The sequence below is a fragment of the Megalops cyprinoides genome, chromosome 21, assembly GCF_013368585.1.
Source record: "Megalops cyprinoides isolate fMegCyp1 chromosome 21, fMegCyp1.pri, whole genome shotgun sequence".
Taxonomy (NCBI): Eukaryota; Metazoa; Chordata; class Actinopteri; order Elopiformes; family Megalopidae; genus Megalops; species Megalops cyprinoides.
Window position 1 is genome coordinate 21,938,254 of NC_050603.1, and position 24,065 is coordinate 21,962,318.

The 24,065-nt window shown below is 44.3% G+C and overlaps 1 protein-coding gene across 2 annotated transcripts in view; it reads right to left on the reverse strand.

Annotated features, from left to right (window-relative positions):
* ppp1r9a (protein phosphatase 1, regulatory subunit 9A) overlaps positions 1 to 24,065 on the reverse strand; it is a 50,094-nt gene that overhangs the window by 3,188 nt on the left and 22,841 nt on the right. The window contains exons 6-20 of one of the 2 annotated variants that reach the window (XM_036555566.1): positions 23,148 to 23,283; positions 17,298 to 17,450; positions 16,519 to 16,572; positions 14,098 to 14,327; positions 13,135 to 13,231; positions 11,425 to 11,566; positions 10,710 to 10,754; positions 9,230 to 9,387; positions 7,442 to 7,604; positions 7,161 to 7,236; positions 6,204 to 6,263; positions 5,067 to 5,115; positions 2,668 to 2,787; positions 1,394 to 1,417; positions 498 to 680 (exon numbers count right to left, since the gene is read on the reverse strand). In XM_036555566.1, coding sequence (XP_036411459.1) covers positions 498 to 680; positions 1,394 to 1,417; positions 2,668 to 2,787; positions 5,067 to 5,115; positions 6,204 to 6,263; positions 7,161 to 7,236; positions 7,442 to 7,604; positions 9,230 to 9,387; positions 10,710 to 10,754; positions 11,425 to 11,566; positions 13,135 to 13,231; positions 14,098 to 14,327; positions 16,519 to 16,572; positions 17,298 to 17,450; positions 23,148 to 23,283 — 1,690 coding nt within the window. The remainder of the gene's footprint in view (positions 1 to 497; positions 681 to 1,393; positions 1,418 to 2,667; positions 2,788 to 5,066; positions 5,116 to 6,203; positions 6,264 to 7,160; positions 7,237 to 7,441; positions 7,605 to 9,229; positions 9,388 to 10,709; positions 10,755 to 11,424; positions 11,567 to 13,134; positions 13,232 to 14,097; positions 14,328 to 16,518; positions 16,573 to 17,297; positions 17,451 to 23,147; positions 23,284 to 24,065) is intronic. The other variant, XM_036555567.1, reaches the window with a different exon arrangement.

Sequence of the window (24,065 nt, forward strand, 5' to 3'; positions counted from 1 at the left end):
ATTAGAAAATACAAGTTCTGAAAACAAGCAGTATCAAGTAGCGGCAATAATACAGAATGACCCAAATTTCCTTAGGCAACATGGGGCTGCATGTACAATTTCAAACACAAAACCCTGAGTTAAGCAAATCTAACATGAACTGCAACCATCCAGGCCAAACTGTTTAATGTAACTTGGCTTCATTTTAATATCAATTTAAATATTCTATTAAATTTGCATTTTTTTAAAACTATTATTTGTTTACTTTTGACTTTTATAAGGTGGAACTGTTTTTTAGTTTTGACTTTCAGAGTGTCTGCTGGAGGTGTTTTTCTAGCAGAAACAACAATCCATCACTTAAACAGACCTAACATGAACCGCAGTCAGCAAAGGTACAGCACACATGTATGTGCATGACCTTCCATTTAAAACTCACTTTCTGGAATGGAACATTCAAACCAAAGACTGAAGGCTGAACTTGTCTGTGTTCCCAGAGCTTGTTCACGATCCGGCTTTACCTTAAGGCTGCTGCTGTCCACCTGCAGGAGCTGCTCCCCGTCCACGTTTTTGGCAGTGAATTCTGGGACGTACTGCTCCAGGTTGAGGCCTATGAGCCAGCGGGACACTTGCTGGCAGTTCCACTCCAGCACGCTGCGGTTCTGCCAGTGGTGGTGCTTGGGAGAATGCGCCTCGTCCAGGATCTTTTCACAGCGCAGCAGACACGTGGACACAGAGGAGTGATGGTTACACATTCAAAATGGCTTGCTTTTTCAAGGCTTAATAATTGACAGGAGAGCACACCTAAAACTTTTGACAAGGCCATTCGTTATTTCTGTGCTTGAAATACCCTCTTCCTGAAGAAGCACGTTGCCATTTAGCTTTAGCTCTGGAGCTAAATCATTCTGTTCTGTTATATTCTCTGAGGTCTCTATACACCTTATGTCACCATATGATACCTTACAACACCTTATATCTGTTTTTCCAGGGGCGCGCATAAGCCCTGCATGAGTGCTGCTTCGTTACCCACTTCAGGGTCAGTTAAATCTAAGTCTGAGGTGTGCTCTCCTTGCAACGTGTCTTCAACGAGTGACCCATGGTTCACGACCCTGACACCCCCTCGCCCCTTTAAAACACAACAGCATGCATCATGCCAATGAAGATACAGCAGGTTGCTACAGGGAGGACACGAACATCCCTCATGCTATTTGCGCGGTACTTGCACGTCAAGCCGGGTAGCTCTGAGCAGGCAATACAGGCTGCCCCCGAGGTTCTGCGCGTTAAACCGCCCCCGAACTCCACATCAAAACACGGCGCGATGCAAATGAAGCTGCCGCCAGCGGCTGAGCGAGGCGCGCATGCATACGTCAGCCCCCTGACGGCACAGCGAACGCGCATGCTGTCTGCTGCATCTCACCTCGTCCCCTATCATCTCCAAGCTCTGATGGGCGCCGCGTGGAAAAAAGGCCGTGGGGAAAAAGTTTGGGTTAATGAAAACGGAAAACATAACAGGATGCAATAAAGGTGAGCAATCCGCCGAACGTCCGTCAAACAATTTTCTCCGCCGAGGCCGGCTCATTTGCATCTGGTAAAAGCAGCGGTGTGCAGAACTGTGGCCCGCCTTTCTTTCAATGTCTGTGGCTGGGTGAGAGGAGCGCATGGCTGCTCTGGTGAGCGTCCCTCTCCTTGATCACTTCCTGCTTTTCAAAGGACTGCATTGCACAAACATGTCTTCCGTTCACTATGTCGCAAAGGTCTGTTTCATTGTGCGGTGAAAACAACATCAAACATGTTTGTGTTCACTTGCACAGAAGTTACAGCGCATCCATGCAAGCTTTCATTCCCACATGCATTTGTGTACACTACACCTGGGCAATACCAAAATTTTAAAACTGTCTTCTACCCATTTGCTACCTAGTAAACGCCTACCTTACCTTGGTTAGCCTGCTAGGTATCCAGCCAGTTAGCTATAGTAATGTTGCGTGTTGTCTTGGGAAAGGTGGAATTTGTACCATGTCTTTACTTCTCCCACCCTCTGAAACAGTGTGATGCAGGCAGATCACAGGCAGTGACAGCAGTTCAGCGTGCACCCTGATGTGAGATCTCCACTACGGAACCACACATCCCCTTGCTCACACCTCATCAACTGGAAGAAGATGGGGCGAGTACAGTGAGTCAAAATATTAATCACTAACTTAATGTTAGAGCAGAGTTTGCATGACTACAGAAAAGCCTAGAAAGACACATCAGCATTGTGAGGTCACACAAATACTGCGATATATGACAGTATTGGATATTGGCCCCTAGTGTACACGTTGATTATAGAGAACCAGACTGGCTGGACCTAATCCAGTGCTGAAAGTCTACACTATTCTCTGATCTTTGATGGTGCCATTGCTGCTGTATGGAATTATGTCACCCTAGTTGATACCACAACCCCATTAAAGTCACAATTTTTTCAATGACTTGCAATTGTCACTCATTGATTTCAATGTTAAATGAACTCTTTTAATATCACTGGGAAACCCGTTTATTGTAGCTTTCAGAACAGCCAATGATAGTTTTTTCTTTGTTTTAGATGTATAGTTTTAAAAATGGCTCTGTCCCATAATACCACACTTGGCTGTGGGAAAGCTGCGAACAGGCGATGTTAGTGAGTCAGCGGATGTGTGCAGGCGTGCAATTTCTCACCTCGTCTGATGAGAGCACGGGCGTTTGAGAGCGGCCCGAAACCTTCTGCTCCACCAGCAAGCCGCTGAAGTCCGCCGAGCTCGCGCTGCTGGCGCTGAAGTCATCGTTCAGGGCGGGGCTCTGAGGACACACGCCAATCACCCGTTCATTTCCAAACCTCCCTTAATCTGACACACACCCTGACAAGCCTCTAAAGAGATCAGAGGGCACGGTGTATTTTTCTACAGCAAGCAATTTTTTTTGCTCATTGAATTTAAAGCTACTGTATGCAGCATTTTTAACATGTGGATTTTGATCGATAACCTGATCCAGACTTCAAAATCATCAGAATTATATCACAGCAAATTTACCCCAGAATGTAATGAATAAACATGCCTTCCCAGGCCTTGTCCAGCAAAAGAAAGGTTATTCTGCACACACACACACTGATCTTTATTAGTTCACGACTCAGGGCTGTACTAGATGTCCAGCGATTTATATTAGCATTCACGCTAGCCGTCCAGGTGCAGGGGTTTCAGGCTCTTATGTAACAGCTCAGGGCCTCGTAGCTTTGGCTCAGCTGCTGCACTGGCCCCGGCCCCTGCAGTTTTTCTGGAAACGCTGAGTCATGCTGAACGGCGTGCTGGCGGGGGGCCCCGTCTCGGCAGGACGTGCCCCCCCGCCGGCCGTCTGCAACCCGCCGATCGCGCAGAGCGCCGCTCAGAACCGGGATCTGCTCGGCCGCTCCACCGTCACCGGCTGTGCGGCAGCTGCGCAGTGACAGGTATGGCAGAGGCCGCTCCTCAGCCAGGGAGAACTGTGAGACAGGCCTCAGACTCCTCCACACAGTCTGGGCTACGTTAGCACACACCCTCAGTGTCTCTTTCCATCACGTCTGGATGAAAGCGGCCGGATGTGAACCCCGAACACGCTTCCGCACACCTTCCGCTCACAAACTGGCAGCGCGGCTTCCTGGAAGGCTACCTGATGCCAGAGACATGTCGCCAGCGTAGATTCACGTCCTTGGGGGGATTAGGCTACCACCCGGTCGGCCTCGGTTGGTGGCTGTCCACCGAGCAATCCAAAAAGCAGCTTATGCGCTGCTGTAGCAGTGGAGCTGGCTTTTCTCTCCACTCAAGGACACTGCCGACAATGTTAAAGCCTTTGCTCTGACTGGCGGAGAAGCGGCCGTGGGTGAAACGAGAAAACAAAAGCCTTAGCAGTCTGTGTCACTGTCAAGATGGAGAGCCTACACCAGAAAGAATGTCTCCGTATCCGGACCATTCCATGTCATTGCAATGTCACTGTCCTGTTGATACATTTCAAACTTCTCCCACTTCACCGTCACCCTCAGTTTCTTTTGCTGGAGGATACCCAGACAAGTTATTATTCATTGGATTAAGAGGGAAATCATATGCAATCAGTCATACCATAGACCCAGTCAGCAATCAATTACTAAATACATTCATCATGACATGGTGCTAACTGTGGAACAGTCAGTGAATTTTATTGTGCAATTTTTCATCTAAAAACTATCTACATTAAAATTAATGCAGCAGACATCCATCTACAGTACTGCACTTCCTTCACAAATTGAATTAATGCTCTAGAAAAAGAATATGGAGTCTTGCACAAAATGGCTATTATATGGATTTAAATATTGATTGAATAGTGTTCATTCAGCCTCTCATGACTGTATGCAATTAAACCGATCATGTGAAATTCTTCGCAATTTTCTATTGATTAGAAAGATTTGCCATTGTAGCTATTTTTACTGATCACAGTTGTAGGACAAAAAGAGATACAATACCACATAATAAGAATAAGAAAAGAAATGTGGCCAGGAAAGATACTTCTACAGAAACACATAAAAGCAGAGAGACACTGTTATTACATGGCTCTAACAGTCCAAGGTAACACTGTTTATAAAAAACTATTGTAGAGCTACATTGCCTTGGTTAGCAGACACCTTTATCCAGAGCGACTTACATAGCAAACATTTAATACATTTATACAGCTTGGTATTTACTAAAGGCAATTTGGGTTAAGTGCCTTGCCCAAGGACACCGCAGCAGTGGCCCACCTGTGATCCGAACTGAACGGGGAAACCCTTTTTGGGTTACGAGGCCTGCTGATTACCGCTGCGCTACACTGCTGCCCCAGATTTCAACACGTTTCCATGCCTTCCAGTTCAGATAGCCATATTTACTCAATTAGCTCACATAGCAACATTTTCTCAGTTAGCTCACATTCCCATGTTTACTTAATTAGCTCACACAGCCATATTTACTCATGAATTCATGTGGTAACGTTACGCCTGGTTCACAGACATGACATAACACCAGCTGGGCACATCATGCATGACTGCTGGCAAAACTACATATGCTACATTGAGTAACTAAAAGGCTGTGTTTGAGTACCTTGCTCTTCACCTTCTCCGGGCTGTTCTCTGCAGACGGATCTGTGGAACTGTAAATAAGACTGGTTACTGTGGGTCCCAGACTCCATGCAGCGGGGGGGGTTAGACACAACAGCAGTTAGAGGTGAAGGGGTCTCGGGAAATTTAAAGGGAGGAGGAGATTCCCTGATGCCACTGGCTTTGGCTGTAACTATAAAAGGAAAGGGGTCATCGGATGAGGCTGTTATATATAATGGAAGCTCCCAGAAAGTGGAGGAACAGCACGGGTGCAGGAACTGAACATCTGGTAATAATACAGAGTATGTGTGATGTAGCCTTCCTCCACCTGAGTGATGTAAGTGTGGGGGTGGGATGGAGGGGGGAAGGTAAACTGGGTTATTCCCTGTCCAGGGGGATGGAGCCCAGCTGTAGCAGGGAGGACAGGCGCGCTCGGTGACGGCCTCAGCTGTCACCCCGCCTGCGCCACAGCTGCTGCCAGGAAACTGGCGGAGCGCTGTACACCCCGCTGTTAAACGCGTCAATCAAAGGCCGCCCCCATTTTGCTCATTAAGCTACAGTAACGCTGTGCTGAGATGAGGAGGTTTCTGAAAGCCAGGGTGTCATACTGTGAGTGTGAAACCCACCGACACCATGAAAAAAGAGGCTGAGACCACAGGAAATGGCTTACCCGTGTGGATATCTGGTATTTTTAATGTAAACAGACAGGTCTATGATTGGAGAACATCTGAAGGGGGCTTGCTTACGTCTATGGACAACATGTAAATGGATATTTATCTCGGCGATGAACTGTACCCGTCTACCAGAAATAGCTCAGATAACCAAAAAGATATTTATACAGCATTCTCATATTCATCTTAAGTGAATAAATGTTTTTCAGCAGTAGTGAGCAAGTAAATGGACCTGCAATTTAACTGTGCTGCAGTTTGTCTTTAATCTACTTCCTTTGAAACAAATTTAAACAAGCGTTACTTTTGTACTGTGTCTAGTGCATCTTGCACAATAGAATGAGAGTTGGGGAATTACATTTTTAGGAAGGACTGGAAATGCAAGAGGAAATGAGGACAGAGTGCACTGCTATTAGATGTAGTGTGGACCTATGGGATGAATGAACAGAGAGAGATGTGTTTGACTGTCTTACCTGTTTCCAGATGAGAGTCTGGCTTCCTTCTCCTTCCCTTTACTGCCTCTGAGGGGAGACCTATGGTGACACAGCACACGTGTGAATCCAGGCCAGCTGACCGCTTTGCACCTCCTCTCATCACTTTGTTTCATGTTGCCTCCATGTTTTACTTTTCTTAATATCTGCACATGTCTGACTTGCTTGCATAAATCGATCTGACGGTTGAGAGCGCAGGTGTCTCTTCTGTACTGAAGAAAGTGATTTTTTTTGTACCGACACGCTAAAGATGTCGCTCCTTCACTCACTGCTTGAACAGCTCCCTCATCACGGAACAAAAGTACCTCATTCTACCACTAGTGGGCATAAAAAGGCTACTGAAGTCATTTCAGGGCTTGAAGAGTGCCTGTGTAGCTCTTGAGGGACAACATTAATCACTCTGTGGACAGGATCACAGAGAAACCATAGTTTAAACACAAGAGAACTGCTTTTTAAGCTAAGCATAACAAATCAAAAATCACAAAATTTAATGCAGGGGTGGCCATACTCAATCTGGGAATCCTTTTGGCTGTTACTTTCCTCTTTACACAAAATCTCCTCTGGTCCAGATGCCCCACACGTGACGTATCTTGGCCAATCAAAGACCAGTGTTCATTGTGTGCTTATAACTCATTTCATCTTAAAGCACCTATGGTTAGATGGTGTATGTGTCTAAATCATCATTGTCATTATCATCAACATTGGATTATACTGCATTTGCTTACCAGTCATTCCTATACAGAGTGAATTACATAGGTTACAATTTTTGCACGTTATCCATTTATACAGCTGGATATTCACTGAGGCAGTCTGGGTTATCCCAGGGTGGGTACATGCCCATGGGTACAAGAGCAGTGGCCCACCTGGGAATTGAACCAGTAACCTTTCGGTTAAGAGCTCAACTCATCATCATCGTTGTCATCATCTTCAATATCTTACCCGAGATCGTGGAGTCTTCTGCTTTGTTTCTCCTCCTGGCTGAGTGAAGGGCTGGACACCAGAGGGGACTGAGATCCTGTAGTGACACAGGACACCAGTGCAGGTCAGTTCTGCCGATGCAGGCTCACTTTAAAGACAAAAGCCTAGGCTTTGTAACGGCCCCATGGGACTTCCTGTAAGCGCTGCAGCCAAGCGCGAACCTTACTCGGCACCCATGTGTACAGAGGAACCAGCCCACTCCACTGGGCTGCTGGTGTAGGTGTGTGTGGGTCTGCGGTCACCTTCTTCTTCTCTGCCCTTCCGAAGCTGCTGCAGAGGCGGGGTGTCAGCTCCAGCAGGGGAGAGCGAGGAGGCCCCAGAGTCCGAGTGGGGGGAGCCCGTTCTCAGGGTGGGAGGGAGGGATGACCTGGCACCATGGGCAGGGCTGCCACAGCCTTCTGAAGCCTGAGGGGGAGACAGCCAATCAGCACCTTGTTACCAACCCAGCCTGCTTCCTCCAGTTTACAAGCCAGCCAATCACAGCCTGGATGCAATCTTTGACCTGACCTTCTGTCTGTTTCACCCTCAATTTTCAACCCCGACCAGAGATTTGCTATTTCTGTTTCCACTCTAAATAACTTCCTCTTCCACAACTTGATTAAAATAAGGATGCTTAAGATTTGACTATTTGACTGTAAAGAATCTTAATTATTAATGGCTATTTATTTCATTCAGAAGTGTTTATGTAGGTAACAGAAATCTTTAACCAGTTTATTCATAGTTAATTTATCAGCAGAATATGAGGAAGCAACTGAATTTACATTTCAATGCAATTACAATTAAGCTTTTCTGTGTACGTCAGGAAAAATGAGCGAACATTTTCAATATTCAGAACCATAAGTTGATTATCAAAAAGAAGCAAAACCCTGCAGTCTGGTATGGATCTTTGAGTAGTAACTGTTTTTAAGGACTCAGCAGGTCATTACTGTGGAGTGAGGAACAGCTTAACAAGGACAAGCGTTTTTCAAAAAGGGACTTTACAAGCAATTATCTGTGGAAGACGGAGAATGAGCTTTGACACCGCCCGAGATTAACTCAGTGCCACAGGGCACAGACGTTGCAATTAATACTGGATGTTACATAAAGCTTTACATAACAAAATGACAAGGGGTATCAAAAATTGGCTGAAAAGGCACAAAATGTGATTAACTTTGGAGAGCATAAAACACAGTGCAATTAAACTAATTTTCACTCTAATATTTGAACTACCACAAAACATCTCTGGATTAACAAAAACAAAACAAAATGTTGAGAATGCTAATAATTTCAGTTAATAATGTTGTTTACAAAGTGACATCTGGTTAGCCTGTCCATGCTGTCTCCCTCTGTGTGGAGCTGATGCTGTCTATGTGTGTATAAGTGAGTGTGTGTGTGTTTGTGCATGTACTGTATGGGTGGGTAAACTGTGTGTATTTGTGTATTTGTACTGTACAGTACTAGTCAAAAGTTTGGACACACCCATACAAGGATTTTTATTTATTTTTACTATTTTCCACATTTTGGAATAATAGCAAAGACATCAAAACTATGAAATAACACAAGTGGAATTACACAGTGACCAAAAAGTGTTAAACAAATCAAAACTACATTATATTTTAGATCAAAGTTGTCTAAGAAAATTTCAAGCACTAAGCATATGTCTTTAGATCAAAATATATTTGAACACATTTGGATTATCTTAATCAATTGTGTCTAAACTGTCTGGTACTGTATGTATAACTGTATGTGTGTATATGTAATATATGTGTACTATGTGTATAAGTGTATGTGTGTGTGTGTGTGTGTGTACTTTACATTTGTGTAAGTGTGTGTGTGCATGTATTCTATGTGTGTATAAGCATATGTGTGTCTGTGTGTTACTGTTTGTGTACTTTACATATTTATAAGTGTTTGTGTACATGTATTCTATATGTATGTACAAGTACATGTTTGTGTGTTAGTGTATGTGTACTGTTTGTGTGTATAAGTGTGTGCCTGCGCACTGCATCTGTGGGTGTGGGTGTATGCAAGTGCCCGTGAGTCTCTCTCACCCTCCTCTCCAAGCTGTCGTCCCCCTCAGTAGAGCTGAAGCTGTCCCTCAGCAGTGACCGGGACGGCCTCTGCCTGCAGGCCTTCCCTGCCAGCTGCGCCCGGGCCTTCAGTGCCTCGCTGTCCAACCGCTCCGTCTCCGGCACCGCCCGGCTCAGATCTGACAGACAGGACCACGCACGGTCAGGGCGACCGCCCGCACAGCAACAACACGGCATGACACTTTCCCATTGGTCAAAACAGACAGGACAGAATGTAGCTTTCACGATACATCATCCAATGGGAATAACATCTGAGCTAAACAGATTAATGTTAATGGCCTGTGATTCTACGTACAGTATATTACCAGATACACTATATGGACAAAAGTATTCAGACGCCTGACCATTACACCAACAGGGACTGTAATGACATTGTATTCAAATACATATACTTTAATATGGAGTTGGTCCCCCTTTTGCAGCTATAACAGCTTCCACTCTTCTTGGAAGGCTTTGCACAAGATTTTGGAGTGTTTCTGTGGGAATTTGTGCTCATTCATTCTGTAGAGCATTTATGAGGTCAGGCACTGATGTTGGACGAGAAGGCCTGGCTCACAATCTCCGTTCCAGTTCATCCCAAAGGTGCTCCATGATGTTGAGGTCAGGGCTCTGTGCGGGCCAGTCAAGTTCTTCCACACCGAACTCATCAAACCATGTCTTTATAGTCCTTGCTTTGTGCACTGGGGCACAGTCATGTTGGAATAGAAAAGGGCCTTCCCCAAACTGTTGCCACAAAGTCGGAAGCATAGCATTGTCCAAAATGTCTTGGTATGCGGAAGCATTAAGATTGCCCTTCACTGGAGATAAGGGGCCTAGCCCAAACCCTGAAAAACAGGTGTGGCAAAATACTTTTGTCCATATAGTATACATCTAACTATATAGACTTCTTCCCTATTCAGTTATAGAATTTACAGAAAAAATGTGCGAGGGGAAAAGGAGGGGCGAATGCTGGTACCCATTTAGATTTTCTCCGGGGTGCTACCCTGACCGGGCTGGTGGCTATTCTGGGGCAGTGAGACGACATGAGCGGCGGAGGTTTTCAGCGAGCTCGCGCCTCTCCGCCCACCCGATAGAGCCCGATATGCCGCCTCATTCAGTCACGGCACGTTTGGGTTCGCATTCTGAAACTGTCGGCTTTCATCAGGCTACCAAGCTGCTCCAAGAGGGCGGATTCACGGGACAAACGGGATGGTCGTAAAAAAAATCCGCCTGTGCTTAAAAATGGCAAAAAAGCCTCCAAAAGGGGCCAGAGAAAGACGCACTCCGAATCTGCAAAGTCTGTCGCAACGGCCAAAATAGATCCCTTTACTGCAGTGAATCTGAGGCAGGGGTTCTCTGGTGGCATGCGTAACTCATGACGTTGGCTGTGTTTGTGTGCGGCAAATCACATCATATTAATGTCTTAATAAATTTATAAGGCATTAACATTTGCATGACTCACCAAATACATCAACAGGGTCACAGCCCCTCAGTTTGGTTCCTGGTCCTTCGGTGAGAAAAATGAGTCATCTTAAAAATGATCTACAGGCAGAGTGTTCACACCCTCATCCATTTCCACTGCTCACATTTTACATACGAATCATTTGTACAGCTGGGTATTTGCTGAGGCAGTTCAGCCCGCTGATGGAGTGCACAGTGGTTTGGGATTAAGGGATGTTCTCTTACCACTAAGGCACACTAAATCTACATTGACACAGTGCCTGTGTGTCCCTCAGTTACAGCACACTCTTTACTCTGTAACGCAGGGCTCCCTGGCCCCTCTGGCCCTTCCCTAGAGGACGCTGAGCTTTATGACTGAGGACACAAAGCCAGAGACACATGAGATATGAGAAAAAGGGTTCCTGGACTGACACAAACACTCTCCTGCTTCTGGTCACATGATACATTCCCCCCCCTTCACCCCCACTCCCCCTGCGGAGCTGTGGGATCTACAGCAGCCGAAAAAAGGATATCGTGTGACCACCGCCGTGGAGCGGAGGCAGTACCGCTGCAAGGGGACAGAGCCGTCCTTGTCACGCGGTAATCCCTGGGGGGGGGAAACGTCGTCCCCCGATTCCTGCTCTGCAAGGAAGCCATGTGACGACAGAGGCAGGAGAGAGGCTGTGCACTCCGCGGGAGAGGAGGGCTGGGGCGGGGTGGGCATCCCGATCACTCACCTCCGCAGAGGGCGGCCCTCGCCAAACTCTGCCCCTCGGGGGCGCGAGCCTCCGCCCTGGCCTCTGCGCTGTTGTTGTTGTTGTTCACCTGGGCGCCATTTTGCTTCATCAGCTGCATCAGCTCCGTCTCCAGGTCGGCGATCTGCGGAGGGTTTCACAGCTCGGGTCAGATCAGAGAACAGAGCTAAACTCTCCCCTGAATTTATCTCTGCAGAATCAAGCCACAGCGGTGTGGGTAAATCAAGCTCTCCACCAATTAAACTGCTCAGCTAATGTAACTCCAATGCACATATCGACTAAAAATATCCCTGCAGGGCAAATTATATAGAGTGCTTTTTTGAGCTAAGTCATATGACTTCCCGCTCCCCTACAGAGCTGTCTGTACTGAGACAGGTGAGCTACTGCGCAGGCAGGTGCTGTAAGACGCTGCAGAACTCTGGGGTGAATTTAAGCAGAGGTTCAGGTGACAGCAGGCAGATACGTGGTCCCCGGGTGCGCCATGCCAGAGTGCCAGTCATCAGGTATGTGTAGGTGTGACTGTTGACCTGCAGCTGGGCTTTCTGCCTCCATTGTCGTTGCCATGCAATCAGCTCCTAACTATACCCTGCGCCACTGTTTAAAACAGACACAGACAACTCTGATTTTATTGTACTGAGCTTACATTTTACATTTCACACTGTAGCATAATGCATATATTATGATACAAGACATTAATGTGTGTGTGTGTATATAATAGATTTTCCATGACTTCAATGACAAATGATTTATGTTGCAGTTGTCCCACAACAGTAGGCAACTCCTAAGGCGGAATTACAGGCAGAAATACGTTTTGAAACTCATTACTTTCCAAATATTTCGTGGCTGCCCAGACACTCGCTTGTAGTGCTTGACAGTGACATGGTGGTAGGCATACTGCACCAGCCAGCCAGCTAACCAATTTGTTAGTGATATCAGTGCTGACAATGACAGACAGACTGGACAGATGAAGAGTTAGCTAGTTAGCAAGATATGTGGACTCATTTTGCTCGCAAACTACAATTACGTCATATATTGTTAGCTAGCTGTGAATGACAAGAGAGAATTAACTGTCATTTCTTACGATATGGGCAAATTTCCATTATTTTTCAAGGACAGTGGGAAATCTGACAATTATCCATGACTTTCCAGAATGACAGGATTTTCAAGGACCATGAGAACCCTGTGATACTAATGACTGTTTCAGAGGGCTGTTCACTGCCTAAACAAACTGTGTGGCTAAGACACAAACTTCTCCATTTGGGGAAATTCCTCAATTTCCTCAAAATCTTTCTGTTATATCACAATGTACAATGTCATTGTTATGATAAATTACATTATACATGATTCTAGCGGTTACAAGACATTAATAATTACTTAATGGGCAATCATTATCCAAGACAATGTAGGCCTTTGTATTTATAAAAAGAACATGGTGTTAATTAAGGAAATGGCTTGGTTTTGTGAGGGCTTAATTGCTACAGTGTAACCGATTCTTTACAAAGGTGCTGGTAATCCAACCTGGGCCAGATCGCCTACATTATTTCCTGTAACCAATCTATTTATGATATTATATTTATAACACACTTGATTTCACACAGTCTACCTTATTTTGGTTACCAATGCTTACAGATGGATCTGACATCTTCCCTGTGGGCTGAAGTGATGGATAAACGGATAAAAATGGATAATTACCCTCGCTTGCAATGCTTGGATTTCCGCCAAATGGGCCTTCTCCATATCTTCCAACTTCTTCCTCTCCGCCTCCTCGCGCTGGACGAAGTCAAGCTCCCTGACAGGGACACGTGGGGTGGGGGAGGGGGGCGAAGGGGAGATCATTAGGACGAGTTGCAGCCAGTGCCATTCTCTCACCGGCAGCGTGCTGAGGCGAGGCGAAGTGGCAGGCTGGGGTGCTGCTCTGGGATCGGGGGGGGGGGGGTCTCGGCGGAAGCGCAGAACGTTCCCAGGCGGAGTGCAATTAAACACAGAGTCCGTCAAGAACACCGGGGGCGGGGCTTTGCTCTCAGTACTGCTTCGCTGATCAAATGAGGGGTCCCATTCGGGCCTTTTTGCATCACTATTAAAACGGCCCTCTCCTGCTGCGGCTACGTCGCCCGGGGGCTACCGCAATTAAACCTGGTCACGCTAGCGAGGAGGTAAGCCTTTCTGATGGGGGGTGACCGAAGCGACACGGCCACCCTGCGAGAGGCAGGACTCTACACGTTGGCATCCTATTAGCAATCGGCGTAAACTGCCCTGTAGGAGGCAGAGAATTTAATCCTTTCTGATATCCAAATCAAGGAAGTGTTAGCAGTCATTTCAAAATGCTCGGACACCTACAGGACGTTCCTCTTCCTAAAAATAAAAATGTGGGGGTGGACTTCATGTTGCTTAATTAAAAATAATGGAGGCAAGTCACGGATGTTAGCATCCCACCAAAAAGGTGATTCATCTCAAGGTAAAAGAACAGAATACTGAACACCGGGCATCTGAATAAAATACAAAAAAACAAAAATAAGACTCTTGTGACACACTCTAAACCTCTTGCTATCTATTACAAATCTTAACAGACAGCACTCAAGTGCTGATTTTAAAAAACTATTGCTGCGAGAGAGGTGATACCAGGTCATGTAATGAGCTCCACACAGCACTACTCACTTCTGCTGGAAGTCTTTGATGAGCTTCTTGGCCTTGTTGTACTTCTTCTCCAGGGCCTGGTACTGACTCTGCGTCTCCTTCAGGTGCTCGTTGACCGTGTGGCAGAGGGTCTGGGCCTCGATCCAGTAGCTCTCTAGCTTCAGCATCCTCTCCTTGTTGTCCTCGATGCTCTGCCGCAGCTGAGACTTCTCCCTCTCCCAGCGCTGCTTCTCCCTCTCCACTGCCTGCAGCTGGGGCCAAACACACACCCTGGGGTGAGAAACCACGCACACTAGGGCGAGATACACGCCCACGCCCACAATAAACCACCACTCGTGCCCATGATTAGAAACCACACAAAGGGCAAGGAACTGTACTTGTGCAGCTAGGTTGGCACACCACACACTAGGGTGGGACACCACACAGGCACCCAGAGCAAGACACCGTACACACATTACACATTACAAGTGCATCACTATGCTAAGAGTACTTATTGGGAAGTATTACAAGAGGTCAGTAAGGTACTGAGTTAAGTACTAAACTAGTATAGAGTGTTTTTTAAAATAGAAATAGGGATAGATAGGATAGAGAGAAAGGCAGACTAGAGGTACAGCTTGAGGAGATGAGTTTTCACACTCAAGAAGAGAAACCACACACACACACACATACAAACACGCATACCCAGGGAGACAACACATGCATGCATGGTGTGACACACAAACCTGAACCGCATAACTCATAGAGGGTCAGACAAAACACACCCACACATGGTAAGAAATCACTTATCCTACACAGACAGTTTAAACACACCCACCCAAGGTGAGAAATCACAGATCCTACACAGAGACAGATTAAATACACCCACACAGGGTGAGAAGTCACACATGCCAGACATTGCCAGATATAGGACCACCGCCACAGATATTATATTCCCAGCGTGAAATACAACACATTCAGCTCTAGCAAAGGCACAGACACAGAATCAATCTTTCTCGTGAACTTATTTGCACATTTTGCACTTTTAAACTCTGACGCATACTTCTTAACAGAAGTATTTTTACTGCAACACATCTCTTAAGTGCTCATCTCAAAAATGACCTCTGTCCCGTTGATGTTTGGACAACTGCACCTGAGCCTCCTGCCAGTTCAGTTTTCAAATCAATGCCCATCCTGTCCATGGACATCACAACTTCCTTTTCTGTGGACTCACATGTGCATGTGAGACATTACGGCATCAGAGCTAACACACAGCTGCTCCACCAACGTCATCGTTTATATTCCATAGAGCATGAATAACTGCTGTTGGGTTCAGCAAATATCCCTGCACATTTTTCAGCACCAGTTTTGCCAGCCTTTCACTTCCTCATAACTTGAAAACTGCCCCCAGGGTCATGCACTGAGTGGTCAGATGATACTGTCCCAAGGTCAGGTTCTGATTGAGTGGCAGAGGGTCAGACATGGGGCGATGGAGCCGTCAGGGTGATATGACATATCCACCTTGAGTTGCAAATTAATATTCTTAAGGAAAATTTTCGGTCTTCATGCAATTAACCGAGCCTAGACAAACAGGTCCCATCCATAATTATAAAATCCCACTCACTAATTCCTTTATGCTTCATCTGTTGACAGCATCCCTCCTCTAGCTCATCTCCCCCTTTTCTATTCCCTGTTTATAATGCCCAGATGGGTCAACAACCTTGGCCCATGACCAAGGTGCAATTCATTTGTCGGACTCCAGAACAAATATAAATATCAATACTACCCACGCCGATTGTGCTTTGATTGTGTGGAAATTCACATCAACCGGATAACCAAATGGGTTATTTTTATTACATTCCCAACTGATAGATAATAGAATAATGCTGTTTGTTTCATCATAAGGAGATCAAGTCTTCTCCTGAGGGCTCAGAATTGTTCTGATGTTGGGTTCAGCACAGCTTCATTTTTCATGCACAATTTATTTAGGCACAGTATGACAGTGGTTCACAAAGACCTATTTTCAATAATAATAATGATAATAAGAAACTAAAGCAACATGACGATCCATCTCAACATTCTTCATTCAGTTCAATTCAACTTCTAAACAGCCATCATTGTTTATTTGTTTAAGCAGCAATATATTATCCATTCATCAGACACTGCAGTTGGGTACACTTTCATAAGTCATTATTCTATTTCAGTTATTGCTAATACAGCTATAAACGTTTAAATGTTTAAATTCATACTCTATACGTTACACATCACTGTAGCTGAAGATAGGTAAACAACAACAATTATTTTTAAATATAGACACACAATTTATAGTAAAAAACTGACCATGTTCTGCTGTAGTACAATATAGTTCTGCTTGTCACAAATGTATCCTGTACACAATATTACATTTGTTTTTCATACAGTGATTTATTGATTTTTAAGCGCATGCCTGAGAGAGGAGACTCTTACCTTGTTTTTCAGCTTCTGTATCTCGGCCTCAGTGACTGTGTGCTTGATCTGCAGCTGTGTAAATATCGAATAGAAGTTAATCAACTGGGCAGTCAGGCAAGGGATCCGCTCAAGGAGCTCCGCTCCCAGCCCTGCACAGTGCCAGGCCAATAAATCACACTGTCTCTCATGCACAGGAACTCGGGCCCATACTTCTCTCTACTTAGATTAACTCTGAAAACAGTGTATAAGGAGATGAGGAGGGAGAGAGAGAAAGTGAGAGAGGGAGAGATTCAAGTGGGATAAATGCTCTACTGCAGTTTATTCCTTCTCAGGGGATATCCAGACACTCTCTGGGAGAACCCAGTATTCATACACTGACATATCCATGTTTATGGCTTACGGTATCAACATGAAATACAGCAAAAGAACACAGTCAATGCTTTTTTTTTTTCCATTGAGGGAATTCGTCACAGCAGGACTTCAGCTATGTGCTGGGGCAGCCACAGGCCAGTGTGATGCTTAGGGAATTAGGCTTGTAACTTGCTGTTGTGGGGCGAATGCTGGCTCTGCTTTTGTGATGCTCTCCTGAGCAAAGAGTACTCATGAGTAATGTGTAAAACAGTGAGCTACATTAGCTTTCCTGGATGAAGACATCTGCTAGACAAACACATAACAATATACAATAAGTGGAGATTCATAGTTAACATGGTGATCTGTTCAGTGTCCCCAGACTACATGCATTTTGTAGAGGTGTGCTCTGACACATTTTGGTTCAGTTCTGGGTGGGCAGGGCTTACCTCACGGAACTTCTGGGAGAGTTTGGTGGCATCCAGCTCAGAGGGGGAAAACATGTCCTCCGTTTCCGGCAGATCGAACACTTCGATGGTCATCTCCCCACCCGTCATAGCAGGGCCTACCTCTTCCTCCTCATCAGTGGCGTATTCCCCTGTCTGGAATTAATACAGGGAATGTAGGCGAGTATCCAGTACCACCTAAGGCAATACATCTTGAATGTACCTGGATACCACTAGAGTTGGGACCGATCCGATTCAATATCGATATCGGGTGCCGATACTGACGTAATTCACTCATCGGATATCGGACTGACGTTACCGATCCACGTACCAATCCAGATTCCATGAATTATAAATATGTAGCCTAATAATGCAATTTTAAGCCCACAGCCAAAATGTTGTAGCACAAATTAATTAATTAACAGTTCTACAAAAATACCCAGTAGTCTACATATTTTTTTTGTCTCGCAGAATTCTATGAGTTAGACGTACATGCACTGAGCACTGGACCATTAGTCTGCAACTGAGTGACCTAGTAACGTTAACAGTTGGCTATCACCTCAACATGTCCTTAGTTTGGAGATATTTTAGTCCTGAAACACAGAAAAGCAAGACAGAAACTTGTAATGCATGTAAAGCCAACATTCCAAGAGGTGGAAGTTGTGCTGCATCGTATAACAGGCTACTAGGGCTGTACCCGACTTAATTTTGTCAGTCCAATCGGATTTGGATGTTCAATATGAAGATTCAACTATTCATTCCTTTTTTTCATATAGACTATCTGGCAAACAGAAAATCCATTAGCATGAGTTTCAGTGATGATTTCGACCACGTTAACATAGTCAAATGCAACGTGGGAGTCGTGGGAACATACTTTTGAGCATTTAACCCTTTTGTGCATACGGTGATTAGCTGTTTAGCGTGTATACTAAAACCAGTGCAATTATAAAACTAGATTGGAAAAATTCTAGCTAATTTTAGCTTTGAGGAAACAGCGATTTAACATAAAAAATATATAGCAAATATATATTTTAACTGAAATATAACTGAAAATTATGAGAAGCTTAACAAAGCTAATGAAAACATAAAGAACCATGTATCCTAACACACGCGCTAGCGCTACATAGCATAAAAAATAAGTTACGTGCAAAAGGGTTAAACTACAGTTAAAAATAAATTGCTTTGGAATACATTTAAATTTAATGCATTTTGTATATTTTTGGCTCTTTTAATAAGAAGTACTGTGTGGTTTACGACAGCCTCATGTAACCTTACACATAATACCACCAACAACAACAACAATAATGATTATAATAATAATCAAGAAAAAAGAGCTCTGGTATCGGTATCTGTATCGGTATCAGCAGATATCCAAATTCAGGTATCGGAAACGGATCGGAACTGAAAAACAGTGGGTCGGTGCATCTCTAGATACCACCACGCTAACAATGTCCCACAATGTAATTACCACGCTAACACAGAAGGATGAACAGTCTACACAGTACTTCAGGTTTGTATTACCACTGTGATCAATGCCAAACCTTGTTGGCTTCATTGGAAGAACATTTTCAAACCAATGCATCTCTGGTTGGAAGAACACATTTAACCAAAAGAAATTCCCACAATAGCAGTTCAAGGCTTTGGATTTTAAAATAAACAACAACAAAAAAATGCGCGCATTTGAGCCAGTTAGCATGTAAGGGATCTTCCACAGTGGAAGCTCCTGACGCAGGTCTGTCGATGACAGCAATATGAAAGCAGATGGCTCTGTAATACAGTGAGTGGAATGAGCAGTGCTGATTTTTTTTTTTAGTTTAGCTGCACGTGAAGCTTTTACACTCCAGATGACATGGAATGCTTCTGAGAGACGGGGACTGCCCCGATGGTCATACAATATAGGCCTACTCACACCATTCACTGTGCATTCACAGTTATGCCTCAAAAATAGTACATGTGGCTCAGAACAGCATGTGATAATTGTATATGACTTGATCATGCCTTGATTATAACTTTATCTCACACAGTCCCCCACAATAAAAACTGGCGGCTCGGAAGACGTCAAAGACTAATTACTGCAGCCATTGTGAAGTTGACAGCTACTTTATTAAGCAGGAGCCATGATTTTGATGGGAATCTCTACTGTGCTGCTTCTGCTTGTTTATAACTAATAATTTTTCATTTTTCATCAAAAACATGCTTAATCAAACTGCTTGAAGAGAGTCAAATGAGAAGGTTAATACTGCTAGTTTTTGCCTTATATGGCTATATTTAAAATGGGAAAAAAGATCACATAAGTATATATTTGAGATTATATATTGAAAATCATCAGGAAATTTTAATTTTGTCACCTGAAGGATTAAATGCAGGGCAGTGTAACAAAATACAACATACAGATACATTAGATAGAAAAACTTCAGCCTAGGGTCAAAATATCCTACTTTACCAATTTCTCAATGTTGTACTGTGGAGTCATGGAAGTATTAGTTTGTATTTAAAGTGGTCATCAATGGCCAGCTATCATAGCTACAATTATTTTTGTAATGACCATATTTGGTATACATATGTTGACTGATTTGACAAAGGTTGACTGATTTGTGTAATAATTAGGATGGAGTAGCCCTATAAGGGTTATCTTCTGCTTAATTAATTTAGTAATGTTTGTTGATTGATGCCCCTGTCTGACCTATCTATATGAATTTGTTCAATAGCCTATAATCAGTTGGACTTTTTCTGTAATACTATAGCAATACTATAGCAATTTCATCACCTTAAAAAGCAATTACTAAAAAATTCACCTCACTCAAAACTAATACCAAAATAATTTACTAATACCAAAAGTCCCACAGTAAGATCAGTAGATACAACAAATTTTAAACATGACATATGAGACGTGTTAGAAATGTACAGGATGAGAATGAAACGACGCATTTTAAGTCTTTAGTACACAAAGGAACCCTAAAACAATGACGACCACTAAAGTTGATAGGCATTTGATCGATTCCTTGATGACATGTATGAACTTCAGGTCTACATACAACAGAGCTAAATGCATCATTCAATCGGTTAATAGCTTCGCGCCTCACTGATCATTTATTCAATAAGCCTTTCTGTTGTCATAGCACCACAACATACATTCAAGTCTGGCATACCATATAGTCTACCAGTGAATGTGACATAGCAACATACCACCGAACATACATGTTTACTCAACATACATGTTTACTCAAACATTACGTGACTACGGGCTACCCTCTGAGTTGAAGCACACTGGTATTCCTGGTATTTGCTGGCATCTTATTTTTGCTCTCATTATCGATTAAAACAGGAAAGGGTACATTGAGGAGTTAAGATGTGGTGTGAAGGGTACATTGAGGAGCCAGGGTGTTGAGTAAAGGATAGAATCAGGACTAAGGATACGAGCAATGAATGAGGATTGTAGAGGATGTGGGCAGTCCAAGGGCTGATGTGTACCTCCCTCCTCTCCTCCTCATAGTACGTAATGTAGACAGGCCTTTTGCTCTGCTAGAGAAATGGATCAAGTTCCACACAGGCGAGTCCCTGGGAGGCCTCTCCTCTGGATCAAATGATCCTGCCTGGCATGCGGCCTAGTAAGCACCTTGTACACACGCTCCTGCTGTGGCTTTCAAACCGGGATAACTGACACCCGAGCGATGCAGACAGATTTCACAGTTTCGTTTTGTCACGCGTTTAAAGAACAAACCTGCCATTTCTTCCACAGTCACAGCAAATTCTCGATGAACGGGGGGGGGGTAGGAGGAAACGAAAACGCTCCTTTGAAGTCTCACGCGCATCACAGCCAGTTTCGTTGATGCCGCGAAAAGGCCTGACACCACCGCTGTTCCTCCTCCGTGCGGCGCGACAATTAGCTCCAACCTTCCGCCGGTGTCAGCTTCCATCAGCCAGCGCCCCTCCCTGCCTCTCCAATCTGGGATTACAGTCACGCTAAATTTGTGCGTAATGGCAGCTGTGACGTTACAGGCCTTTCTAAAAAATGCGCAACAGCAGAGGCGGTGAGTAATGGGGAACGGCCACCGGCAACACCGTGGAGTGCTTTATTCCAGAAAGCTTTTTACCAACACAAAGCCAATAAGCAGCCATACCAATTATCTTAAGCAATTGGCATGCCATTTAATACCCACTGCTGAGTGCTTGCCTGTTTTTTTTTTTTTTAAATTGCTTGTGAGCCATGGCTTTATTCCCAGTGAGAGTCAAATGCTGATGTGGGGCTCAGGGCTGCTAGTAAGCGAGTTGTAAATACACAGAGGCATTCTCTGCATCTTAAATGACAAACCTTTACAAAGGGACAGGTGTTGCTGCTGCTGCTGCTGTTGTTGTTGTTGTTGTTGTCGTTAAAGTTCTTTCTACAGACGGTGCCTTTGGATGCATGAAACACGCGAGCCCTCCTCTAAAACATTTAGCAACGAGAGAGAGAGACGTGGTTAACGACCCTGAGACTCAGCACGAACTCACACAGGCGTAGGTAGGACCACAAAAATGCTACGTTTGCAACAATCAAATACATGCAGCCCTCAAACCACCACAGCTGAAAAGTGTATCAACAACTATTTTTATACAATTTTAAATAGTGACCTGATGTAGTGGTGTACCTTTAAGATTTAACCGCAATGCATCTTATCCCCATTTTAGAGAAATAATTACAGGCAAACGTTAAATTGTCCTTTTTCTCACAGTATTTTTGGTTAATGTCAGAGTCTACCAAATCTATAACATTCACAATAAAATCCATAATGAAAAAGTTACACTTGCTTAAATTTGTTTCTCGAGCTTAAAGAAACAGCATATAGCAGTTAGCTTGAGCAGAGACCTCGAACTTCACAGTGCAGTTGTCACAGTGTGACAGTGGAAATGGTTACTTCCTATTCAGGTACGTTTCTTGTTGAGCTGCGGTCTGAGAGCAGCAGCTGTGCACTGCTGCCGATCCACAGCCTGAGATTTTGGCGTGGGACACTCGGTCCTCCACCCCGAGGAGCTGCGCTTTGCCACTCGGTTTTAAGCGTCTTCTTGGCACCCAGCGGTGAGCCATTACACGTGTCGCCATGTTCCATTTAGTCACGATGCATTTTCCTTCCCCTCGGCAACAGATGTGAAACAGACCTCCTCTTCTCCGCACTGTTACCTTAATTACAGCCCTGCAGATAATCTAGATTACGCAACTCTCACCAGTGCATTTACAGCTTTTCCCCCGCCAAAAAAAAAAAAATTCAGAATCAAGCACTTGTGAAAGTACGTCAGCACGCAGCATGATTCACTTTGTATCAAAGTGGTAATGTTTAAGTTCTAGGGCTGAAGCCTTAAAACTCCATAGATTCAGCCCTTGGCATGTACAGATTCAGTGAGAAAATCAGTCAAGAAAGTTTCCAAGCGTTAAATATCCACGGTTCCATTACCATATCCACATTATAGTCTCATCAACAATATAATGAAACAAACTGTAATATTGTTGCTGTCAGTTTGAATTATATATTATACCGTTCTTTTCAGACTGCATGTTTGTGTATATAAATACAATTAATAATACAGGAAAGGGTGATTAATTTGACCTTCAGCCGAGTCTCTCGTCGCTGCTTCATTAAGGCACCACTGCGCCATGGCAACGCAGAATCTATTAAGAAAATGTGCTCATCTCCTATGCAAGTCAATGATAACCTCTCAGCAAAGTCAACCGACAAGTCTGGGAGAGAACTAGCAGCTCTTTTGTTTGCTCCGCACAATAATATGTAACAGTCTGTGGTAGCGTGTTTAGCATGCATGTAACACTAATGCAGGGGGAGGAGCCGTCTGGATTTCTCCCGTCCCGCCTGTGGGCCTCACCTCGTCGTCGTCGGCGTCGTACTGCGCGTAGTGCTGCTCCATCATCTCCCTCTGACGCCGCTCCTGCTCCAGGGTCTGGCTGATCAGCTGCGCCACCTCGCTCACCTGGCCCGGCCGCTCTCGCCCAATCACGAACCTGGAGATGGAGGAGCGGCCTATCAGCAAGCAGGGATCAAGCACTCTATGCATTCTGATAGGAAAATTGAGTTTTCTGTTCTTTGCTTGGATTCTGATAACATCGTCTAAATTGTTCATTGAGCGATAGTTTTCAAATTGCTATTCATCAATGAAATTGAATAGGGACATATAATTGGTTGTCATTTTTTGGGAAAACGCCAATAAGCATGTAAAAATGACCCGAAGATAGGGCTTAGATGGAATGGAATTGATAAAAGATAAACTGATAAATAATTGATAAATACAATTGATACAGGAATGATTGATTACTGTTTAGTAATGTCCAGCCAAGCATTTTTCCAAGGTTTTATCTTCTCATGGATCTACTGAAGATCTCAGAGAAGAAGGAGAATAAAGCATAAAAAAACCTCCAATTTTACATTGTTCATTCACAGCCTGTGGATAACTGTCCTCGTTTTGACATTTCCATGTATATATATATACTCGTTCTCTAAACCACTTCTGAAACTACCCTGAGGAAGGCTGTGCTGATACAGGCTGGTATGCTTTTACAATATAAGCAGTCTTCACTTCCTCCCTTAGAGTTGCTGAAATCTCTGTCAGTAGTTCCATGTCTTTCACAGCACTGATGCATCCTGGGAAACTGTGAGGCAGTGGCACTGTCATTTTCTCATGGGTGTATTTTACACCCATTTTTAGGTGTATTTTAAATAGCCATGAACTACATATCACAAGCATTTGTAAAGCGACAGACTTTTTTTTGAACACAGTCTTTCTGCA